The 25,513-nt window shown below is 40.5% G+C and overlaps 1 protein-coding gene across 2 annotated transcripts in view; it reads left to right on the top strand.

The window, feature by feature from the left end:
• The window catches only part of cdk5rap1 (CDK5 regulatory subunit associated protein 1), a 74,953-nt gene that overhangs the window by 25,832 nt on the left and 23,608 nt on the right, over positions 1-25,513 (top strand). For both annotated transcript variants that reach the window (XM_084100689.1, XM_084100690.1), the window contains exons 6-8: positions 4,252-4,372; positions 4,477-4,710; positions 20,226-20,323. In XM_084100689.1, the coding sequence (XP_083956815.1) occupies positions 4,252-4,372; positions 4,477-4,710; positions 20,226-20,323 (453 nt within the window). The remainder of the gene's footprint in view (positions 1-4,251; positions 4,373-4,476; positions 4,711-20,225; positions 20,324-25,513) is intronic.

The raw sequence follows: 25,513 nt of genomic DNA, 5'->3' as shown, positions 1-25,513 counted from the left end.
AGCTTTAACTCTTGACCATCCTGCTGTGGCATGTGTGTTTGGTACCATCGTGGGATTGAGACCTGATGCAGTTGAGGGAGCTCTGAACACCACTGTTGCCATTTCTTCGTCAGATCAGGTGGCAGTTCCTCGTCCCACTTGAGCCCTCTCTCCCACATCTCTTGGAACAAGCACTTAATCCTGATGGTGAAGGGAGTCAGGAATCCTAGAAGGTCAAAAAATGCGAGCAGAAGACTGCAGAACACTTCGTTTTGTGTTTTCTCTTTCTTTCAGAATATCAAGCAGCCCCCTGAGGTTGAACACAAAATCATCAGTGGCCGGTCTCCACACCATACCCAGCACCTTCAGCACAGACCCGTGTGGTTCTGGTTGCACAGCACAATCCATCAAGCTCTTCTGCCATTTTTCTTTGAGCTCAGGAGAGTTTGTCATCCATTTACATAGCTCCATGCCTGCAGCAGACATAATGTTCCTGGCTGTTGTTGTCACTGTATGTGCCTCTGTCACCTCACTTGCACTTGAAATAAAATCATCGACATAGAGTGAGGAGCGGAGGACTTCTACCACTTGTGGGTGTTCTAGCTCATACTGTCTTAAATGCTTCCTAATGGTGGTTGCGAGTAAGAATGGGCTTGATGAAGCTCCAAACACCACTCTCGTCATTCTGAGCATGCGCAGCGTCACGTCCTTCTCCTCTGTTGGTGGTCCTATGAACCACAGAAATCTTACAGCGTCCCGATTTCTTTCTGAGAGTGAAATCTGCAAAAATGCTTTCTTGATATCTGCCATATATGCGATTTCATGCAGTCTAAATTTGATCAAAATACTCATCAGATCTGGATTCAGATTGGGACCTATTAAGAGACAGTCATTTAGTGAGGGACTTCTATCTTCGTGGGATGACGCATCAAACACAACCCGCAGTTTCGCTGTCGCCTTCTCAATACAGCGTGATGAGGTAAGTAATATGTCTGACTGCCTTGTGGTGATGCATGCTCCCTTGGCACATCCTCAGCCATTCCTTGTTTTAAGTAGTCCTCCACAACTTCATTGTATCTGCTGTAGAGTGTGACATCCTTGCTTAGTTTCCTTTTCAAACTCTCAAGTCTCTTTTTTGCGATGCGGTAATTGTCTTGAAGTGGAGGATGATGTTGTCGCCATGGCAACTCCACTTGGTAACGCCCATCCTTGAAGATGGAGGTTTCCTCGAACCGCTGCAACGCTTCTACATCCTCTGGGCTCTCAGACTTCTCACTTGTGATGCCCAGGGACTCAAGCTCCCAGAATGCATGCAGCTGTTTATCAATCTGTGCATCCTCGCTAAGCTGAATATGCATGCAGGTTGTCTCTGTCATGCTGGACACTGCTACTGGGCCTTGCACTGCCCATCCGAAGGTGCTCTCCAGTGCCACTAGGCTCTTTGTCAGTCTCTCTACTCTGCCTGATACTATCTGCCAGTAATAATCAGAGCCAATTAGCACAGAAAGTTCAGGTTTATCATCTCCAGCACAGTCTGCTAGTTGAAGACCTCTGCTTTTCATTTCCCTTTGTATATGTTCACCAGGCACTTTCATCAGCGCTGTGCACACTTTGGACAGCTGCCTCAATTTCAATTCCCTACTGTTTATCCCATACATTCTCCAAGCTGAGCTTCACTATGTTGCAACTCACTGTTGTTGGAGCAGAGGAGCCAAATGTGTGAAGAGTAAGTGTCCCTTGTCTAGTAACAGGTAGCTGCAGCGCCTTCACCACATTCTCATGCACAAAACTCCCCTGACTGCCTCCATCTAGCAAGCAGCGGACCGTCTTCCTGCTTGTGGGTCCTACGACCCATGCCTTGGCAGTTTGTAGCAGCACAGTGTTCTCAATGTCAGGTTTGCCTTTCTCTGCTTGGGGAATTACTGAGGAAATAACAGTGTCAATGTTGGCAGACGCAGCAGGTGTGGATGCCTCATTTTTCTCACAAATGGCTGCATGATGCCTGCCTCCACATGTGGCACATGACATGCCCTTTGACCTGCAAAACCTAGCGATGTGTTTGGACCCCAGACACACAAAGCACCTGCCAAGCTTCTTCAGTTTTTCCTTGCGTGCTGACACCGGGTGGTCTGGACATTTTTCAGATTTGTGTTCAGTGCTATCACAGAACAGGCAGTTTTGCATTTTCTGGTCAGCAATGTGTAGTGCAGCTGCAGATGTCATGCTTGGTTTCTTTAATTTCACATCACTGGCTGAATATGATTTGCTGCACGTTTTGTTAGCAGACTGCTTTTCTCTCTGGTTGTATGATTTCATCATTTGTAAAGTTCTCTCTCGGCTCTGAACCTCTTTCTGCAGGAACTTCAACACATTAGGCACATTCCACTCATCATCATCCCCTCTGTGACGGCTGTATTCAAGAGCCATGTCATCTGGCATCATCTGGAGTAATATTGGGCACAACATACCGCCATAGGTATCTGATACCACTCCCAATGACTCTAGGCTTCTGATTTGAATTTCACAGTCATCATATAACTGCCTTAATGCACTGACATCAGATGATTTCTTTACAGGAGTGAGATTCAGAAGCTTTGACGTGAGAATTTACAATGAGATCTTTCCTTCCAAATCTGCTTTGGAGAATATCAACTGCAGCATCATAGTTACTGTCTGTCAGTGTGAGTCCTGCTACTGCCTTTGCAGCCGTTCCAGTAAGGTAAGTTTTCAGGTAGGTAAACTTTTCTTTTTTGCAAAGTGCATTGTTGCTATGAATAGCAGTCTCATACTGGCTCCAAAATTCCTGCCATACACTAACATCTCCGCTGAACTTCTCAATTTGTAGCTTGGGCAGTCTCACTGTCGGTTTGTTTGCGCTACCATCACTTGACTGAGCAGGCCGTGGGTTACTCACAGTCTCATGTTCTCGGATCACTCGGTGAGCCCGCGCTTTCATCTCGATGACGCGGTCTCTGTATTCCTCTGCGAGTTCAATCTCCGCCTCCACGTCCTCCAGCGAAGTGTGTTCCTCCACTATGCTGTCCAGCTCGCGCAAACTGTCCTCCTTTGCTGACAAAATGGCTAACATGTCCCGCACACGGTCGATATCCTTGTCTTCCTTTAATAATTCAACGTCGATCTGGTTCAGCAGTCTCGTTGTGGAACTCCGTATCGTCCGACGCTTTCTTTTGGAACTTTCAAGTTGTTCCACACCAAGTTGTTTGTTTTTAACCATATATGTATCTGACACATGAACTGTTAATCTTAGTGTTGTGTATTAACTGTCGGTATTAATGTTAACTTATTCATTTTAACTTATTAATCTTAACTTTTGTAACTATTCTTTTAAATAGTCTTCTAACAAATAAATTCTCAACATGCGCAGTCATGTTGGAACAGGAAGGGGCCATCTCCAAACTGTTCCCACAAAGTTGGGAGCATGAACTTGTCCAAAATATCTTGGTATGCTGAAGCATCAAGTGTTCCTTTCACTGGAACTAAGGGGCCAACCCAACCCCTGAAAAACAACCCCACACCATAATCCCCCCTTCACAAAACATTACACTTGGCACAATGCAGTCAGGCAAGTACAGTTCTCCTGGCAACCGCCAAACCCAGACTCATCCATCGGATTGCCAGACAGAGAAGTGTCATTCTACACTCCAGAGAACACGTTTTCACTGCTCTAGAGTCCAGTGGCGGTGAGCTTTACACCACTGCATCCAAGCTTTGCATTGCACTTGGTGATGTAAGGCTTGGAGGCAGCTGCTTGGCCATGAAAACCCATTCCATGAAGCACAAAGTTTGGAGGTCTGTAGCTATTGACTTCTGCACACTGTGCGCCTCAGCATGCGCTGACCCCGCTCTGTGATTTTATGTGGCCTACCGCTTAGTGGCTGAGTTGCTGTTGTTCCCAATTGCTTCCACTTTGTTACCACTAACAGTTGATTGTGGGATATTTAGTAGTGAGGAAATCTCACGAATGGACTTAATGCACAGGTGGCAACCTATCACAGTACCACGCTTGAATTCACTGAGCTCCTGAGAGCGACCTATTCTTTCACAAATGTTTGCAGAAGCAGTCTGCAACCTAGGTGCTTGATTTTATACAACTGTGGCCATGGAAGTGATTGGAATACCTGAATTCAGTGACTTGGAGGGGTGTCCCAATACTTTTGGCAATTTAGTGTTAGTTCCCACATCAGACATAAGTAAATATAATACAAATCACATACAGCAATGACAATCTCACATATTGGGTTGGTTTTGCAGGTCCATCATGCGTGGCTGTGATAACATGTGTAGTTACTGTATAGTGCCTTTCACTCGTGGCAGAGAGAGGAGCAGACCCCTGTCTTCCATCGTGGAGGAGGTCCGCATGCTTTCAGATCAGGTAGAATGGTAGTTTGCAATATGGATGTAATAAACCTACACCAAAAGCCCATTACTGTTTTCAGATCTTTGATGGTGAGATAATGTTTGTGTGTGTGTGTGTAGGGGGTGAAGGAGGTAACCCTCCTGGGTCAGAATGTGAACAGCTATAGAGACCTGTCTGAAGAGCAGTTAATCTGTTCTAAGGGCAATACTAAGCTCAGCCGAGGATTCAAGACAGTGTACCGCACAAAACAGGGAGGCCTCCGCTTTGCAGACCTTCTGGACAGAGTGTCCCTCATCGATCCAGATATGAGGATACGCTTCACCTCACCACATCCTAAAGACTTCCCTGATGAGGTAGGTACCATGAAGTTACTTTCGAGTCAGGAATACAATCTGCTTTTTTGTTATTATTTTCAACAATTCTACTTGGGTGTGATTTGTTGCTTTTTTTTGACACAGTCAGGTCCCAGTAAAGGTGTCAGACTAATAAACAGTCAATTTACCCTACAGTTTTTTCCACAAAGTATGGGGGGTGAACCTCGACTCAGCCCCTCTACGGTGGTCCAGGGGCATGCCCCACTTTAGAACATTTTGTGCATTTTAGAATTAAATACCTTATTTTCCGGACTGTAAGTCACACTTTTTTTCATAGTTTGGCTGGTCCTGCGACTTATAGTCAGGTGCGACTTGTATATCAAAATTAATTCATACTGACTGACATGAACCAAGAGAAAACATTACCATCTACAGCCGCGAGAGTACTCTATGCTGCTCCTGTAGCCTACCCCTGAAAAAATTTACTGAAAACAACTGAAAAACTGTTAACTGAAACATTAACCTAAAGACAACTGAGAAAGCCTGAACACAAACAAACTGCCCCCAAAAAGAAAAAAATCTCCATGTTTTCGGTGCTGTGGTGGTGGTGGCGTTCATGTAACATGTAAGGGTGGCGCTGCCAATAAAGCACCTAAAAGCTGTCACAAAGAACCGGTAAAAGTAATGATTATGAATATGTCAAATATAGCAAGGAGACATTTTAATTGTTTACTAATAAACAAGTGTTTTCTGTGTCAGTGTCGGCTGCAAAGATGAAGTTGACGATGCTGACTCGCGATCTTTGCAGTAGTGAACGTGCCAGAGAGAAATGCACATTTCATACGGATTACATAAGCAGAGAACATTCTGTTTTCTTTTGTTTTGAATTGTTCTGTTTAAAAGTAGACATTTCAAGCTTTTTATAGATATATTTCTCAGGTCTGTGAGGCAAATAGGCTACCTCATATGCTGAGTTTCAGTTAATTTATGAGACGAGCTCCAGTTCACGTGCCGGCGCCTCCGTGTCGTGATTATCTATTTTCTACTATATTTATTAAATCCAGGCAATTGGTTGATGAAACATTGATTAAAATTAAGATACAATTAATACAAAACGAAATTAAATTTAAAGACAGGCTTTGTGCTTTCTGTTTGAGGTCTCTGTGAAAGTTTTAAAGCAGTATTTTAGTGCCGCTTTCAGAATGCTCACGTCCGTAACGGAGAACTGTCCCGTCCGTAACATTGTTTTTTTTGTGAGTGAAATAAATTTCTAAATAAATGCGACTTATAGTCCAGTGCGACTTATAGTCCGGATAATACGGTACATAATTCTAGGCACATTGGAAGGAAATTAAGAGCTCCAACCTAGTTTCTGTGACAACAGGATTACAAACACTTCTAATTATAAATCTAGTGAAATTCTGTAATCATCTGTCCACAAAAATGTTATGCACAAAATTAATGCACATGTAAAAATAAAGCGTAACTGGCATTCTGTTCCCGAATGCATGTTAAACTCACAGCACAAGCAGAGATGGATTTCCCTGCATTCACTGTGAACTGAGTCGCAAAATAATTGCAGTTAGAATTGCTAGAGTGTGCAATAATTAGCACTTCAATGTCAATACGATCTGAAAACTAGTTTGCACAAATTTGTAATTAAAAGTTTAATAACAGTAATGATTTATGGTCGTGTATTAGTGATGCGCGGGTCGGCTTTTTTTCCAACCCGCGGGTCCCGCTTTTATGAAATTATTTGGCCCGCCCCAGCCCGCCCCGCACCACTGTATCTATTTTTACAACCCGCCCCGCCCCGCACCCGCGATCATTAAATAGACATACTAGGCATTGTAATGCAAATGAAAACAGCCTTTATTTCAGCCTGAAAGTGCTTGGAAACATCGCCATGTAAACTGGCAATAACAGACGATTCTGAATATGAACCATAAATCAGGTCATATTAATAAGATAATGATTTAAACATTTTCAATATTTACAATGCAGTGTTTGTATTCATCTAATTCATCATTCACCTTTTTTTCTTTTAATTATGTAAAATCCCGACCTCAGCTGCTTGGCGCGAGCTGCTTTGCGCGAGCTGTGTCACGTGACGCCAAAGGTTTGGGGAAATCACGCAAGTTGCATTGCTACGGCCTTATCAAAGAACCTACTAAAATATGATTAGATTGATATTCCCAAATATTTAATATAGGCTGGACATTGCATGCAACATATATGGATTTTTATTTTATTTTGAATGACCCGCCCCAACCCGCCCCGCAAATAAAGTGACAATTTCTTTACCCGCCCCAACCCGACCCGCGGGCTACCCGCGGGGCCCGCGGGTTATGAGACGACCCGCGCATCACTATCGTGTATATATATAAAATTTGTACCACTGAATGTTGATAAGGGAAGAAGGAGGCGGGAATGCTTTAATAAATAAACACAAAACGAAAGTAAAAGCGGCAGCTTTTTCACGTGAGAAAAAGAGAAGTAAAGAAAGTGAAGCTTTATAATAGAGAAGAGAGAAAGAAAGATGACATCGAGGATGTCTGGCCTGTGGCCTTTAACCCAGTCGTCCAGGAAGACAGAGCTCAGGCAGAAAAAGAGAAAGGGCATCAGTTACAATATTATTTTATCCTTTCTTTTCCCATGCGACTAATTGCTAATAGTCAATACTACAGGTGTGACAATTTGCAGACCCCTGAAGAATATACATCTTGGCCTAAAGACCTTGATCATTAGCAGCACCTCTGGGCCTTCAGGAATTCCAAATGAACCTTTTGGTAAAGAAGAGGGGGTTGAAACAGGAAAGCCAATCTCTTTGTTAATTTTCAACCCTACACAGTATTTTCCTTATCAAAGTGATTTTAGACATTACTGCTTGCTTTCAAAGCCACAGTTTCACTTTAGTTGTCCGGTCTGGGCAGCATGCTGTCCTGAAGCTAACCAGTCCAACCTCAAGGTATAATATAATATAATATAATATAATTGAAGTATTTGAACTGATATAATATAAAAATCAGTTTAAATGCTTAAATTTGTTTTAATATTATATATTATAATAATATGTAAACAAAACGGAAGCATTTAACAGATCTAATAGCTAATAGCAGATCTCATGAACGTGATTTCTTTTATAGTTATCTAAACATCCCTGACATACACTCACACACAACAACTTAAACTGATGTGTGAAACTGAGGTATCTTGAATTTGCATGCTACACCTGTGATGGGTGTGTAACTGTAAAAGTTTGTGCTATGTTCTAAAAAACTGTGCTATGCCAATCTTCCTTGATCTTCCACCACTTAATCTTTGTGTTTCGCGTTGCCTCTCGTATTGAGCTATTTGGTCCGCAAACTTTAAAGTACTCCTACAGCGACTGATTTGGCTCACTGCCGCTCATATGCGCTCATATCATTCTCTTGCTATGAATCCTGTAAACCACATTCACCGGTTCTAACTTTACAGCGACACTAACTCTATAGTGGTTGACCAGAGCACTACAACTATTTCTCATTTAGATTCCGATCAAATGGATTTTCCCACACATTTCGAGTCTGTCCTCTGCGCTGCATTTTATTCTTTCTGCGCGGCCGCGCATGCAGACAGCTAAGAGGGAACACAAATTTTTGCCCTTGTTGAGATTTGCCAGATTTACTAAACAGGGAAAATTTGTGTGAGACTGCAGTCCCATAAATGCACTGATGGGAGTGAAAAATTCTGCGGGTGATCTAAAGACAATGCGCCATTTACACACAGCCAGCTCAATTTTTTCCTTATGACCAATGCAATCTACCTGTCACTGCCTACGTTTACATGCAACCAAATAAACCGTTAGTAATCAGTCAGAGTATTGTGTATTGTCACAGTACTCCAACCGATTACACAGTAATCAGTTGACGGCTCAATCGGACTGAAAAGCCTTCATGTAAACACCTTAATACAGGGCTATTCAATTGGCGGCCCGCGGGCCAAATGCGGCCCGCCAATCATCTCCATCCGGCCCGACGGCACCAACCTCTCTCCTCCTCTTTTCCTGGCGGTGCGGCTAATTCAGTTTGATACTCGCTCCGATTGACCTGAGAAACGTTTTACGTGCGAATATTTCAGCAGTTATTATATGTGTTCCGAATTTATGTCGACTGAACCAGCGATAGGCTACCAATCATTTGTGAATGAATCATTATTTTGGTTCGATTCTAAACGCGCTTGCATAACGGTCTAAAACTATTCGGATTCATTCGGACCGCTCCGTCACTGAATCATCTGAAGCGGTTTCTCGTTCAGTACAGTATAACAACAAATAGCGCTGTTTACAGTTGTTTCAACACGGCCCAGCACGGAGTTGCGTTTACTCCCGGTCCCGGACACTGTTATTAAACAGCGTTGCGACAACCAGTGGGAAGCATTTCAGTTCGACAGAAACCTCTCTGTTACAAACCACAAATCACTCGATGATTTATCTAGTATTAAATCGGATGAAACAGCCTCAACATTCAACAAGACTGATGAGGAAAGCAGGAGAAACATTGTGGCATGAACGGAATTAGAAAGACTTTAAATCCCCTAATCACCCTTACAAACATTTACCATGAATTTACTGTAGTAATTTACCATGGTTGGGCAGAAATGTGCAATAGGCCTATTTATATTGAATACTATGTAGTAATAAATAAATATAGTAAATATATACTATAATATTATATAGTATGATAGTAAATATAGTAATTTTATATTGCATTAGTTTTGGGTAGAGGAATATATAATTAATGCTTGTTATGAAATTATGTCAGTTTCTTTGTAAAGGTGCGTATAGTTTTTAACTTGTGTTTAGGCATTTTTTATACATTGGGAGTGAGTAGCCTGTGGTTAACAAGTCTCACTGTCAGAATATTTTCATTTAAGCATAACAATTATAAATAAAATGATTATTATTTCTCACCAACAGCTATAAGTTTGTATAAATAATTTATTTGTTCCAAGGAAAATAGTTGTACACAGCTGTAAATTATCAAGTTTTTTATTTATTATGGTTTTATATATTTGCATAGGCTACTGTTGGGTACCACATTTCCAAGTAAATACCACACTTTTTTAGGGTTACTTTAACTTATTTATTGAAACTGTTATGTTTCAATAAATAAGATAAACCCCCAAACCAACCCACTGGCCCACATCAAATTTTTGATTTGATAATGCGGCCCTCGAATGAAACTAATTGAATAGCCCTGCCTTAATAGATCCGATTGAGCTCGATCCGAATGAAATTTTGATCGGATTGAAAGGGGCGGTTTATTCCTTTTCTAACCCGATCGAGAGAACATGTAAACACTTGATCTGATTGAAAACCGAAACTGAAAGGACTGCGCATGTGCAATGACGTTGAAATAGCATATGATGAATGACGTGTGGAATGACATATGATGAGCTGTTGTTCCTGTTGAATAAAATGTCATATAAATGAGTGTCCCATCATCCTAAAATTCTCCTTTCACTCAGCGTCTGTGAAGTGAAGCAGGACAACGTCCCATCAATCCTTGTTTCGGATTCTCATCCACAGACGACTGATTTTGGGCGCAGGGAGGGGAAGTTTTGCTGCGTGATAAATATAAGCAGCACGTCAAACCGGTTAATATGCTCATTTACTCCAAATTATGAACAGAAATGTATAAATATTAAGTCTGCTGTTTAAAACAAATAAAGAACCAATGTAAGAGAATAGTTTGTATGCGCAACAGCTGGAAACTCTGTATTTTCGTCCAGTGTGCGCATGTCAAAAAATATATTCAGATTTGAAGCTTGTGACATATAAACGCACACATCAACCCGATCACATATTTAGCGTTCATGTAAACACTACATTCAGATTCATCAATAAATTCAGTCCGATTGAAACAAAAGTTGTGTATGTAAATGTAGCCATTGACACACGAAAGTGAATTTTTTTATTTTGTTTTTTTCCCAAACCAGTTCAGCAGAAATCCCGCCCTGCAGCCGATTCTAAAGATTTCATTGGTCATGTCAATCACTGTACTGATTGCCTACACCAAACACTGATCCCTAAACCTACCCATCACTGTAACCTATGAAATAAGCTGCAGGGCGGGATTTCCGCTGAACTGGTTTGGGTGAAAAAATCACACGCACACACTCTCCCCAGACTACTAATCACTTGCACCTGCAGCTCATTGCCATACTCATCAGCACTACCACAAAAGCTCCTCTTACTCCTCACTCAGTGTGTTGTCACCACCCTGCTCGATATCTGCTGCTAAAGCAACTTACCTGTTTCCCTGCTATCTTGGATATACTTGGATATACTCCTCTCCAGCGATCTCCTTACCTGTACTCCTTGTCTCCAGCGATCTCCTGTGTAATCCTCTTTAATCCATCATTAACAGAACCAAATGTGCTGCACAAGTCCTGAAAAGTGAAGCCAAAGCGTCTCGATCACCCTCAGGTGGTTGGTCCCAGTATAGGTTGTTAGGGGTTAACAGTTTAGGACCCATGGACCAGATGTTTGAAAGAAGACCTGGAGTCAGAATTATAAAAAATTGAAGAAAAGTTTTACTGAAGATAGTTTGCAGTTTCATCAGCAGAAGTCAGCTTCAAGACTCACACAGGAGTTCATAGGCCGCCCCGCTTACAGTTACAAAGATCACAGCAGTTATACCATTTCCAAGGTCTAAGCTACGTCATTGCTTACAGGTTGAATGATTCTCATTGGCTAAGAAATAGATAAACATAGTAATTTTCCACACATATACAGATTGAAGCATATCTCCATAGATTATGCAGCTGACACTCGGACCCTGAAGGTAGGCACGTCGTGACCTTCCAGGTCGCAGATTTGGGTTGCAGGGTGCCAGCATGTCTCGAACAACAACTCAGTCAATCTCCAACAATGCCAGTGGTTCCTTAACCTGTAAGCAAGAAGACTAACACACACCGACACACATCTTTTCCAAGGTTGGATTTGGCCAGGCTCTAACTATAAACAGGAGTCTCGTCTCAAAACATCAAGATAATGCGTTCTTTCTCAAGAAGAGCTACATTTTAGTCTAACTGGAAAGTAAGGCTTTAACTGAGAAATGGTCCCTTAAACTATAGACTTCAATGACCCCTATATGTTTTAACACGTTGAAGACCTTTCTCAAACACAAAACCAGTCCCTATTTCATTTCTGGAAGCTGGGCTAAACAAGCAAGCTAATTCAGTAATCACACTGGTAACTTCTATAACAAAGTAAAATCTCCAGAGAAGTCATTCAACTGATTTGATATTTAGAAGGAAAAATATTGATTAATACCTTGATTATAATCACTCATTACATATACATTGAAGCAGCAGTGGATTCCAATCCACCCCCTTCAAGGTCATAAACACCGCCCTCTCCACGTAGTCTAATGGGACGTGAGGCAAACTAAACAATCAAATTACACTTCAAATATATATATATTTTTTTTTTTAAATGTCATTTTATGTAGTTTTATCACACTGATGTTTTCGTTTTTTTTAATAAGTTTGGTTGTAGTTAGTTATTTGATGCTATAAAAACGGGAGTGTGACGTCATGTTTGACAGCTGTGATTAGCAGCTTCTCTGAGCAAAGTAGTCACTGACACTGAGGCACCAACAGACTTTTTGGGGGATTTTCAGGAGATGATTGGAGCTTAAACTTTAATTTGTACATTTCCATAACTGTTTATTTCACACTGACATAATGAGATGTTCTGGAGTACATCTGTACTAACTGTTTCTGCGGGAGTGTGGGCGGGGTCTTGATACCTTGACTCCACTTCACGCTCACTACTGCGCAGACCTGGGTCCCGTGTTCACTACTGCACAGAATCAGGTCCCAAATCAGCGCAAGATGTCAGTACCATATTGGGACATTGGGACTTCACTTTTTTTTTTTTTTTTACAATTGAAGAGAGTGAAGGTGCGTTGTCCATCTATGTCAAGTCAAGTCAAGTCATCCTCATTTATATAGCGCTTTTAACAATGTAGATTGTTTCAAAGCAGCTTTACAGAGATAAACGTATAATTTATGGTAATGTCAGGTAGCTGTTACAACCACAGCCACCAGCTAAAATTGTTTGCCGAAAGGCCTGGGAAAAGTTGTAATGAGTGGAGTACACAGTAGGTAATAATTAACGTCCAAGTGAATTTATTAGGACAGCCGTCTCAGCACACGTGCTCCAAATGAAGTTCAAAATAAACAAAACAAATCATCAAAAATATGGAAAAGAAACAATACAACACATAAATAAAACATGCTGAAAGCAGCAAAACACGGCATCAAATCTAGCCTCAAGGAACAAGCCTCTCACAGTAAAGACTCACATCTTGCAGCACTTGACTGTACAAGCTTTGGCTCTTGGCCCATCTCTCCCTCTAGCTCAACTAGCAACTTTGTACATGAAATCTTCCCGCCAAACACTAGCGGACCATACCAACAGTAGGGGTCGGGCAACTCCCATGACAATAGAAATGCATTCAATGTCTGTGCTGTTACATATGCATTTAAACAGAAAACATAATCTCAAATAATATAATCAATCAAGTAAACAATATGAAAACAATCATAACACATTAAACAATAAATCATTGTATACAACACTGTGCACTGATGTTCCTATGATGATAACCCCCAGGTTCATCATCACACACCCCCCTTCCTCTAAACAGTCACGACCTCAGGAGTGACATGACAAGAAGTCGGCCAAAACATTAAGCGCTCCTGGTCTATACTGGATTTCAAATTTAAAAGGTTGAAGGGATAAATACCATCGCGTTATCCTTGCGTTAGTGTCTCTCATTCTCTTGAGCCATTGCAACGCTCGATGATCGGTCTCAAGCACAAAGTCTTTACCAATCAGATAGTACTTTAATGTGTCTAAGGCCCATTTGATGGCTAGAGCCTCTTTCTCCACTGTGGAATACTTAGTCTCTCGGGGAAAAAGTTTTCTGCTTATGTACTGTACAGGACGACGATCTTCTCCTTCACCCTGTAACAATACCGCACCCAGTCCCATCTCAGATGCGTCCGTTTGTACCACAAAAGGCAGTTCAAAGTTTGGACTCTGTAACACAGGGTCTTTGCACAAACAAGACTTAAGATCTTGAAAAGCACGTTCACATTCCGGTGTCCACTTGACTCTAGTGGAACTGCTTTTCTTTGTAAGTTCAGTCAGTGATGCAGCTCTGTTGGCAAAGTTAGGTATAAACCTTCTGTACCAGCCTATCAAACCTAAAAAGGATCTGACACTTTTCTTTGATGACGGAGGTGCACATGACAAAATTGCTTGAAGTTTGTCCACTTGAGGTCTTACTGAACCTCCTCCAGCGACGTAGCCCAAAAAGGAAACTTCCTGTTTGGCGATTTGGCATTTCTTTGCATTCACCACCAGACCTGCCCGTTGAATTCTTTCAAACGCCTTTGCCAGGTGTTCCAGATGCTGTTCCCAGGACTCACTGAAAATGACGATATCGTCAATGTACGCTGCTGCAAAGCTGTCCAGGCCCCGTAGTACTTGATCAACCAGGCGCTGGAAGGTCGCTGCGGCCCCATGTAGACCAAACGGCATATACTTAAAATGATACAGCCCTGCAGGAACACGAAAAGCAGTCAAGTTCTTAGCAGAATCAGTCAATGGCACTTGCCAGTATCCTTTGCAAAGATCTAAAGTTGTCAAATACTTAGCTTTGCCTAGTCGCTCGATCAACTCGTCGACTCTCGGCATCGGATAAGGGTCGAAAGCTGATACTGCATTCAGTTTTGAGAAATCAACGCAGAATCTGAGAGTTCCATCTTTCTTTGGCACCAGTACGACTGGACTGCACCATTCACTTGTGGACGGCTCGATGATGTCCGACTCCAGCATCATTTGCACTTCCTCTTTCAAGGCTGGGATCAGACGTGCTGGCACTCTGCAGTGATTTTGCCTGATCGGCTCTGCTGCAAGCAAACGAATATTATGATGCAAAAGTGTCGTTTTTCCTGGTTTATCAGAAAAAAGTCCCCCTGGTACTAGATTCTGGAACTCTTTTTGCTGTTTAGGTGATAGATGATCTATTAGTGGATAAGTTGACTTTGAATTAACAGGAAAATATTGTTCCTCCAATTCCTCTTCATCCTCCACTTTCCTTGCCCACAGCTGCTCTGACCATGAGCCTTTTCTCTCATTCCAAGGCCTTAACAGATTAATATGGAAAATTTGAGACTTTTTCCTACGGTCAGGTACAGAAATCTCATAATTCGTGGGACTTAGCTTTCTAAGCACTTCGTATGGTCCTTGCCATTTAGCCAAAAGTGAACTTTCAGTAGTAGGAAGTAACAACAGTACCTTCTGCCCTGGAGTCAGCGTTCTTTTCCTACTTGACTGATCATACCAGAGTTTCTGCTGCTGCTGTGCTTTGGTCATGTTCGCCCTCACAGCCTCCGTCATAGAATCCAGTTTCTCTCTCATCTTCATAACATATGACAGAATGTTTGTTTGCTCACGTGCATTACCTCCTTCCCAAGCCTCTTTTAGTACATCCAGCGGTCCACGAACCTGACGTCCATATAGCATCTCAAATGGTGAGAAGTCGGTTGATGACTGTGGGACTTCACGATACGCAAACATCAAATACGGCAACCATTGGTCCCAATCAGTACCTGTATCAGACACAAACTTCCGTAACATTGACTTCAAGGTCTGATTAAATCTCTCCACCATACCGTCGGTCTGAGGGTGATAAGGAGTGGTCTGTATGGGATGTATGCGCAACATTGAGCAAACTTGTTTCATTAACCTGGATGTAAAGTTAGTGCCCTGGTCTGTAATTATGTCTTTAGGCAATCCTACTCGAGAAAAAAGTTGAACCAGTGCATTCACAACCTGCCTTGTCTTGATGTTTCTGAGAGGAAAAAATTCTGGGTAACGCGTAGCGTAATCGGCAACAACCAGAATGTACTTATTACCAGATATACTTTTTTCCAAAGGTCCTACATTGTCCATTGCAATACGCGTAAATGGTATGTCAATAATAGGTAAACTTACAAGAGGTACCCTGTCACTCTTTTTAGCTGGTCTCACCATTTGGCATTCTGGGCATGATTTACAAAAATCCACAACATCTGTATAGAGCTTAGGCCAATAAAACTTACTAGCTATTCTAGACAGTGTTTTCTGCTGACCTAAATGTCCTGCCCACGGCAATGAATGACCCAACTGTAATACTTTCAATCTCATTGACTCAGGTATCACCAATCTCTCTTCACCTTCAGCACTTATTAAGTACAACTTGTCATCTTTGATTATCAGCTGATCTTTCTGAATTAATGCAGATGTTAGCCTTTGCTTTCTCAAACAACAGTTTCAAAGTTTCATCCTGCCTTTGCAACTGCACAATATCATGAGGAATTTGCTCAAGATCGTCTGTGTTCGGTTTTGTCGCCTTTTCTATTACTTCAGTACCCATAACTTTAGCTTGACGTTTCTCCCTCTTAGATTTTCTGTTTTTAGAAATCACATGAAATGGTAAATCTTGCAAAAGCTGTTTACTGACCTCCTCTTGATTAGCCTGTGCTCTAGTTACGACCTAGCATCTGCTACGTTATCACGCTGCAACAAATCCACCAACACAGGCACATCTCTGCCTAATATCACTGGATAAGGGGATTTGTCAATTACCCCAACAGATAACCTATAAGCTTGACCTTCAATTTCAATCACAATCTCAGTCTTAGGATATTCCTTTTCATCGCCATGAATACAACAGACTCTCAGCTTATCATGATTCAGCACATTTGACTCTCCCAAACATTCTGATCTTACTAATGTTTGGCTTGAAGCAGAATCAACCAATGCTTTAAACAAAATATTTCCAATCTTCACCTCTACTACTGTGTCTGTGTTTAGTTCAATCTCATTCAACTTCACTGACGATCTTAACTCATAACACAGGCGGGTATTAGACATATTTTCCACCGGACACTCAGTTTTTTTATGCCCTGCCTGGCCGCATGCATGACATATAATCACAGATCTTCTGTTGTACTGACTAACTCCACCAGCTCGCACACTGCTACTCGTAGTAGAACTGTTTGGACACGTGCGACTATCAGGGTCAACATTTTTCAGACCACTACCCTTAGCATCCCCAGACTTACCGGTTGGACTGCGGTTGATGCCTCGCCACCGTCTCAGCTGATGTAACGGTCGCCTCGCCGCAATGAACGTCTCTGCCAGTTCTGCCGCTTGTCTACACGAAGTAGGACCATTCTGTTTCACCCACGTTCTTACTTCCGGATTCAGCACTTTGAGAAACTGCTCCAGCACTATCTGATCACCGATCTCTTGCTTGGTTCGTCGTGAAGGGACCATCCACTTTTCATACAGATCCTTCAACCTTACATACAATTCACGTGGCGTTTCATCATCTTCCAGACTGTACGCTCTGAAACGTTGACGGAAGGTTTCTGGGTTAATTTCAAACTTGTCGAGTATTACTTGCTTAACACAATCATAGTTCAGTGAATTATCAGGTCCCATGGCCACATACGCCGCTCTTTCTTTGCCTGTTAACAATGGCAAGAGATGTAACACCCAGTCCTGACTCGGCCATTTGCACACTTGAGCAATACGTTCAAAAGTCATTAAATAGTGCTCAATGTCCTCATCACTTGACCAAGGCAGCATTCTTGGGCTGTTAAAGCTTACCGAACGATGACCTTGTCTTGCCATTGTAGCTTCATCTGCAGCAGCTGATGTAGTCACTTCACTTTGTGCTTGTTGGTGCCTGGGACGCACACTTGAATCAGAAATCACATCTGTCGTCGCCTGTCTATCACTCACCGCTGATGCTCCATTTGCCAGTCGATCTTGTCTTTCCTGATGCACCTCGGACTGTAGTTGCACGAATTGGTGTTGCAGTATCCGATATTTGTGCTTGTGACGTTGTGCTTCCTTTTCCAGCCGTTCTTCTCTTTGCTGTTGACTATGCAGAAAAGTTTGCAGCATTGAGGCCATCTGCTCTGCCGTACCACCTGAAGCTATTTCCTCCTGCGCTGTAGGTGAACTCTCTGCATCTCGTTGCTCTGCTACTTTATCTTCCTTGCACTTAGCTCCGTCTTGTTTCTTTGGTGGCATTTTCCCTTTGACGACTAGTCAGCATCTGCCACTTCCGTTTAAACGAGGTACAGCTGGGACCACCTGATTTCCCCTGCCTGTGTACTCCTTTCCCATTTAAGGCCTGAAAGCACCGCTGCCACCATGTGTCAGGTAGCTGTTACAACCACAGCCACCAGCTAAAATTGTTTGCCGAAAGGCCTGGGAAAAGTTGTAATGAGTGGAGTACACAGTAGGTAATAATTAACGTCCAAGTGAATTTATTAGGACAGCCGTCTCAGCACACGTGCTCCAAATGAAGTTCAAAATAAACAAAACAAATCATCAAAAATACGGAAAAGAAACAATACAACACATAAATAAAACATGCTAAAAGCAGCAAAACACGGCATCAATTCTAGCCTCGAGGAACAAGCCTCTCACAGTAAAGACTCACATCTTGCAGCACTTGACTGTACAAGCTTTGGCTCTTGGCCCATCTCTCCCTCTGGCTCAACTAGCCTCTCCCTTTGTACATGAAATCTTCCCGCCAAACACTAGCGGACCATACCAACAGTAGGGGTCGGGCAACTCCCATGACAATAGAAATGCATTCAATGTCTGTGCTGTTACATATGCATTTAAACAGAAAACATAATCTCAAATAATATAATCAATCAAGTAAATAATATGAAAACAATCATAACACATTAAACAATAAATCATTGTATACAACACTGCACTGATGTTCCTATGATGATAACCCCCAGGTTCATCATCACAGGTAACAGAGATTGTTTTGGCTTTATAGCTTTAATAAAGTTATTTTTCAGCTAAAGTTATTTTTGATTGATTCGCTTCCGTCGCAACGATCATTTGTTATTAAATTAGGGGCCGCTAAGACGACACCATTCTCTCTACACAGACTTTAAACGCGAACCTGTGAGAAACGCTGATGGCGTTCACATGCGCATTAAGAATTGGTTCTATAGTTATGTGCGTTTGAATATATGTGTGCAGGTTTGTAATTCCCTACAAACCAAGCCTAAACAAAGTATGGGTCTTTCCTTATAAATTTTGATACAGAATTTTATTTTATTTTGTCACTTCGGGGTAGGTACGCGAAATGAATTTCCCGAAAACGCTTTATCTGTAGAGTGTTAAAGGAACCTCCATAGGGAGAGACTAGTTGGCACTTCAGCACTGCGTTGTCATTGGGTCCAGGCAAAGGTCCTTCGTCAGATCTGGATACGGCCTGGATCCGGCAGGCTGCGGGAAAACCTCGGGATAAACAAAGACACTAAAATTAGCGTAGATGCCATTCTTCATGATGTAACGAGTACATCAGGATTTATGGGAAGTGTTCCCGGTTCCAGCTGATCGAATCTATGCAGCCTAACATTGAATTATAGAAGTCTATAATGTATTATGTGAATGCTAGGTCAAAGAGATGTGTCTTTAATCTGGCTTTGAACTGACAGAGTGTGTCTGCTTCCCGGACAATGGTAGGAAGACTGTTCCAAAGTTTTGGTGCTAAATAGGAAAAGGATCTACCGCCAGCTGTCGATTTTGATATTCTAGGTATTATTAACTGGCCGGAATTTTGAGATCGCAATAGACGTGAAGGACTATAATGCGTTAAGAGCTCGCTCAAGTACTGCGGAGCTAAACCATTTAGTGCTTTGTAAGTAATCAGCAATATTTTAAAATGTATGCGATGTTTAATAGGCAGCCAATGCAGTGTTGACAGAACCGGGCTAATATGGTCATACTTCCTGCTTCTGGTAAGAACTCGAGCTGCTGCGTTTTGAACTAGCTGTAGTTTGTTTATTAAGCGTGCATCTATGAACAGAACTGTAATCTCATCCTGCATACCCTCAAATAAACTGTTACATTTACCTCACCTGCTATACCAAGGGTGTCCAAACTTGGTCCTGGAGGGCCACTGGCCTACAGAGTTTAGCTCCAACTTGCTTGCCTTAACACACCCACACACAGTAAAACATTGATTAGCTGGTTCAGGTGTGATTAATTGGGGTTGGAGCTAAACTCTTTAGGACAGTGGCCCTCCAGGAGCTGGATTGAACACCCCTGTGCTATACTTACCTGCCATGCTCACCTACTTGCTATATAACGTCACGTATGTCAGTTTGACCTACTCTACTTACCAGTATTAAGTATTTTGTCACTATCATCTATGCTGTTGTTTTCTCCTCCTGTGCCATCTGCCAATAAATACTGCTTTGGGTCCAACTTAACCATCGTGTCTGAGTTCTCAATAACACTACCAAGAGCAGCACAAATTAGTGTAAACAAATTAGTCGCAAACAAGCAGAGCCGATGATAATCAGGTGGTAATTACTAACAACACAGGCGTAGGCTATCTAAAATGTCCCTTTGCCTGTAATTACAGTATTTAATTTAACTTTTTTTTTTTTTGTTAAATCAGGTGTTACACTTGATTCAGGAGAGAAGGAACATCTGCAAGCAGATCCATCTGCCAGCACAGAGTGGCAGCAGTCAGGTTCTTCATGCTATGAGACGTGGGTAAGAATCGTTTATAGGGCTGTGTATTGTCAGCTAAACTTATTACACATATCATAATAGAGACAATAGCTGGGATGATTATGACAAAAGTAATTTATTTTGGTCAATATTGTAATTACTTTAATTAATTAACACAATTATGAGTGAGTGATATGATCAGAACCTTAAATGAGTAATTTATTTCACAATAGTGATATATAAAAGTATATTTTGATGGAAATAGCCATTCAAATTCACAATTCTCTATACCACAGCAGAATTCTAGGCTAACTAATGTAAGTAGAAAAAAAGTCTTCAAAAAGTTAATGAAGACAAGTAACATACAATAAAAACAAAAAAGCAAATTACAAACAATAACAAATTATTTATTAGTTTCAGACCAACATTAAAAAGAGGGGTAACACTTTATTTTAGGGTCCAATTCTCACTATTAACCAGTTGCACATATTAATGACTTATTCTGCATGACCATATTCTACATCCCTTAATCCGACCTAATACCTAAACTTAACAACTACCTTACTAACTAATAATAAGCAGTAATTAGGAGTTCATTGAAGTAAAAGTCATAGTTAATAGTTAGTTAATAGTGAGAATTGGACCCTGAACTAAAGTATGACCAAAAGAGGAAATACAACCAAAGCATAACAAGAGACAACATTAACTGAGAAAAAAAGAAAATGGAGTAGCCTAACAGAGTAATGAATGTGCACTTTCTGCATGGTAAAAAATGAGTGAACGCTGGAGATGAGATTCAAACAATAATAATAATAATAATTCCTTACATTTATATAGCGCTTTTCTCTGCACTCAAAGCGCTTTACATAGAAGGGGGAATCTCCTCAACCACCACCAATGTGCAGCATCCACCTGGATGATGCGACGGCAGCCATATTGCGCCAGTACGCCCACCACACACCAGCTTACTGGTGGAGAGGAGACAGTGATGAAGCCAATCAGTATATGGGGATGATTAGGAGGCCATGATGGACAGAGGCCAAGGGGCAAATTTGGCCAGGATGCCGGGGTTACACCCCTACTCTTTTTCGAAGGACATCCTGGGATTTTTAATGACCACAGAGAGTCAGGACCTCGGTTTAACGTCTCATCCGAAGGACGGACACATATTGACTAACATATTTTAAAAGCCTCTTCAAGATTGTTTATTTTTTTCTAATTTAAAGAAAAAGAGGACATATCAAATCCATTATGTAGAGGTTAGAGGCCTCGGATCCTTCTACCTCAGCCATATAAATTGTTTGGCATAATAAAAGCTATTACAATCAGATTGTAGTTTGTAAAGTTATATGATTCTAGCCTGGTCCTACCAGACTCTCGTACATTAAATTTGTACAGAGAGTCTGGCCACTCTCCATTGACAAGCGTTAACTTCCTTGAAGGCGGGTACTCTGTTGAAGTTTAAAACAGGGTTCCCGCGGGGTCTTAAAAAGTCTTAAAAAGTCTAAAATTCTGAACTTTAAATTTAAGGCCTTAAAACGTCTTAAAAACGGACAGATTCTCATCCGCGGTCTTAAATTTCATTTAGTCAGGTCTTAAAAAGGTTTTACCCTCATGATAAAACATGATCATGTTTCACGTTGTGGTCCTGGGGGTGGCCACTTTCATCAGAAGAAGTGAGCTAGCTTCTAAGCGAATTCTGAACGGACCGCCACGGCAGACCTCTTTGCGTGATCACGAAGGTAGGCTAATGGCTGAATCAAAATTTATAAGCAAAATCACGGGAATCAATAGCCTAATACAGCCCAGTTGTGCTAAAATAAATATCATGAGACGTCCATCATCAGATGAATGATATGGAAAAGTTAAGTTAGAGCCGCTAAAGCCAGTGCTACTACCCATGCGAACATGAACACTAAGCTTTTCCCTCCAAAAATATAGCCTAAAACTTGTCTCCAAATGCAAAACTGGCATTAACAAAATGCAATAATGCAGTAACAGCTGAAAAAGTACTTGGGTGTGTGTTTTATTTTATATTTACCGTTCAATAATGCAATCGCTGCTGTCTGTCCCATAGAAGAACATGACAGCCAGCTGAGCCAGCGTATGTTTTGGAACTATTGGGGCTTACATGAACCACGTGACAGCCATAGCGGCGACATCAAAGAGTGTCGCAACTCTTTCTCTCTATGGCTCTGGCTACTACAACTTCTTTGTCATTGTGGAGACGCAGGGCATGGTTGCATAGCAACGACAGACGCCACGGGAAAATAGGACCGAATTGTACTATTAATAATAAAAAATAAGCTAAAGTACATTGTAAATGTCAGTAATTTATCTTTTTTGACTCATTCTTTTTATAAAAAATTATTTAAAGTCTGAAATATGTGAGGTTTATCTTTTTCTAAAACCTTTTTTGTCAAACCTTTATTTTAACTTGTACATGTTAGTATATAACATGCAAGACACTTTAAAAATGTTCATTTTTAATGGTATTATTTTATTGTTTATGTAAACAAAAAGTGCATATTGATGCTAAATTTATTTGTTATTTCCTGGTTTTCGACATAAAACTTGGTGAATTGATTTCATTGTATAGTATTAATACTTTTTGAACAGGATTCTGTGATAACCGTGATAATTTTTGTCACTATAATAATGAAATTAAATGTTCATGCCATTTCATCTCTAGTTATGATCATCTATGATCAACTAAAATCAACTAATTATGTGTTTTTTACAGTATAATATGCAGTTTTCTATAAAAAATTTATATCTGATTATGTTCTTTTCTCTGACACGCATTGTTGGGTGTGGAAGGTTACTAATGTGATTTATCTGTAAATTAAATTAATGCTTTTTCAATTACTGAATTCATTGAAATAAAATGAATTCTTTGATTTGAATATTTATTTGGTAATGCGTCGTGTAGGTCTTAAATTTCAATCTTTATGGTCTTAAAATGTCTTAAAAAGGTCTTAAATTTGACTTGCTGAAACCTGCAAGAACCCTGTTAAAACTATTGGATCTGCCCAGAGCCACTCTGGATCTGCCATAACCAATCGCTAACGTTTGGTCGTGACGTAACCCTACAACTCAAACTAGCGCACAACATCAACGTCATCGTTCTCAGCCACTCCCTCTGTTCGCTGATTGGACCGGCAAAAAATTGGCCAGAGAAAACCCAAGAATATACCGCAAACCCAGACGACGTACTGAAGGAAAATGAAAATTGAGCGGAAGTACGTAGGAGGGTGGAGCCAGGCTAATATGATTCAGGAGTAATTCTAAAAATTGCTTTCAGTGGACAAGGGGAGATCGATCTGCCTAAGAAACCAGAAAATGGTGGCCCAGAAACTCCCAAGCTTTATACAGGATCAAAACAAATGAACATGGTAGGCTGGGGTAAATCTACACTGGTAACAAGCAGGATCCCTATGTTAAAAGTCTTTAGACAATTTTGGCTTATTCCAATTAGGACTCAACAATACGGTCTGCCTGATGGCCTGGGGCCAGCATGAAAGACAATCGGGACAGTTGACGGTATTAATACATTTCTACATTATATATTAAAGTACCCCTATTATGCTTTTTCAAATATTACCTTTTATGTAGTGTGTAATTATAGCTGTTTGTGAATATAAAATGTCTGTAATGTTTAAAGATCAAAGTGCATAACAAAAAATGCTATTGTCTCTCAAAAGAAAAAATCGATTCTGAACTGCTGAAACGAGTTGTCAGTTGTCAAAATTTTGGTTTACAAACTGTAATGTTACATCAATCATTCACATTAGTGCTCGACTAACGTTATTGATACAGTTAATGATACAGTTCCCACATGTGCACCTCAATAAATTAGAAATATACACCGGTTTATTTATGAACAAACTTGTTAATGCTGATGTAGAGGAATTACACAGTTACAACATATCATAATGAACGACAAACTGAGTAAAAACTTAGTTGATGTTCGGGTTAATCAACTAGTCTTCCAATGTTTCATCATAGGACTCTGGCTCGAATTGATATGGTAAAATCAAGGCCATCATTACACTGATCACACACACCTGATATCAATTCACACACATACTCAGACACCCTATATAAGACGCTCATATCTTCACACTCTTTGTGAAGTATACATTCATTCCCTATTGTGACGTTACCAAGCTTTGTTGTATTTTTTGTGATCTTTGTTGGTTGTCACCATTGTTGAGATTCATATGTTGATTCTTGATGTCTCTATACTACTAAAATAATGAACCAGCTCAAAACTTTTTCTGTACAATATATATCTTTTTTTTTTTTAAATTTCAGATTGTTATAATACTGACGCCACAATATTGCAAGGGTTATGTGAAAAATTATGACATTTATAGACTTTGTATAAAGCTAAATTCCATCTACATATTATGTAAGCTAAGCTAACATATTCAGAGATTTGACTGACACATCAGTGAATCAGATTATCATATGATGACTATAACATCACCAATGAATGACCAAGATCATCTGATATTTTCTCCTGCATTTATTGCTATAACAGATGTATATCAAATACACAGTTAAAGCAGCCAGAGACAAAACAAAACAAAACAAAAGTTATAAACTCAAGGGTCATGAGCCCAACTAAAGCAGACACTGATCTCAATCATGGTGACATCAAATTTATTTTAAAGTTTTTTACACTTTATTTATATTAGCATATTTGACTTTAATTTTAGGGTTTTTGTTTGGCAGCCGCAGCTGCCAGTCATTTGACCATTTTTTTACGATTTTTTAACAATGAAGGTATATGATCATAATAATGCAGGAAATACCTGTGAAATAACAGTGTTTTTTCGGTTTATTTAAATTAGCATATTTTACTTTAATTTTAAGGTTTTTGTTTGGCAGCCGTAGCTGACAGTCATTTGACCCTTTTTTACAATTTATTTTTACAATGAAGGTATTTGATCGTGATTATTCAGGAATACCTGTAAAATAACAGTGTTTTTCAGTTTATTTAATTTAGGATGTTTTACAGTTTTTTGGGGGGCTGACAGTCATTTGGCCATTTTATCATTTAACTGTTTTGTTTCTGTTAAATTACAGATTATATTCATACATTTTTATGTAATTTAAGAAAACAGAAAAAATACTGTATGAAAAATACAATCAATTTTCTGTATAAAAAATGTGAATTACTGTAATTTGTCATTAATGTCACAATACCTAAAATAACAGCTGAAT

The sequence above is a fragment of the Abramis brama genome (assembly GCF_963993115.1).
Source record: "Abramis brama genome assembly, chromosome: 23".
In the NCBI taxonomy this organism is placed as follows: Eukaryota; Metazoa; Chordata; class Actinopteri; order Cypriniformes; family Leuciscidae; genus Abramis; species Abramis brama.
Note: the sequence above shows the minus strand (reverse complement) of the source record. Positions and strands in the feature narration are given on the sequence as shown.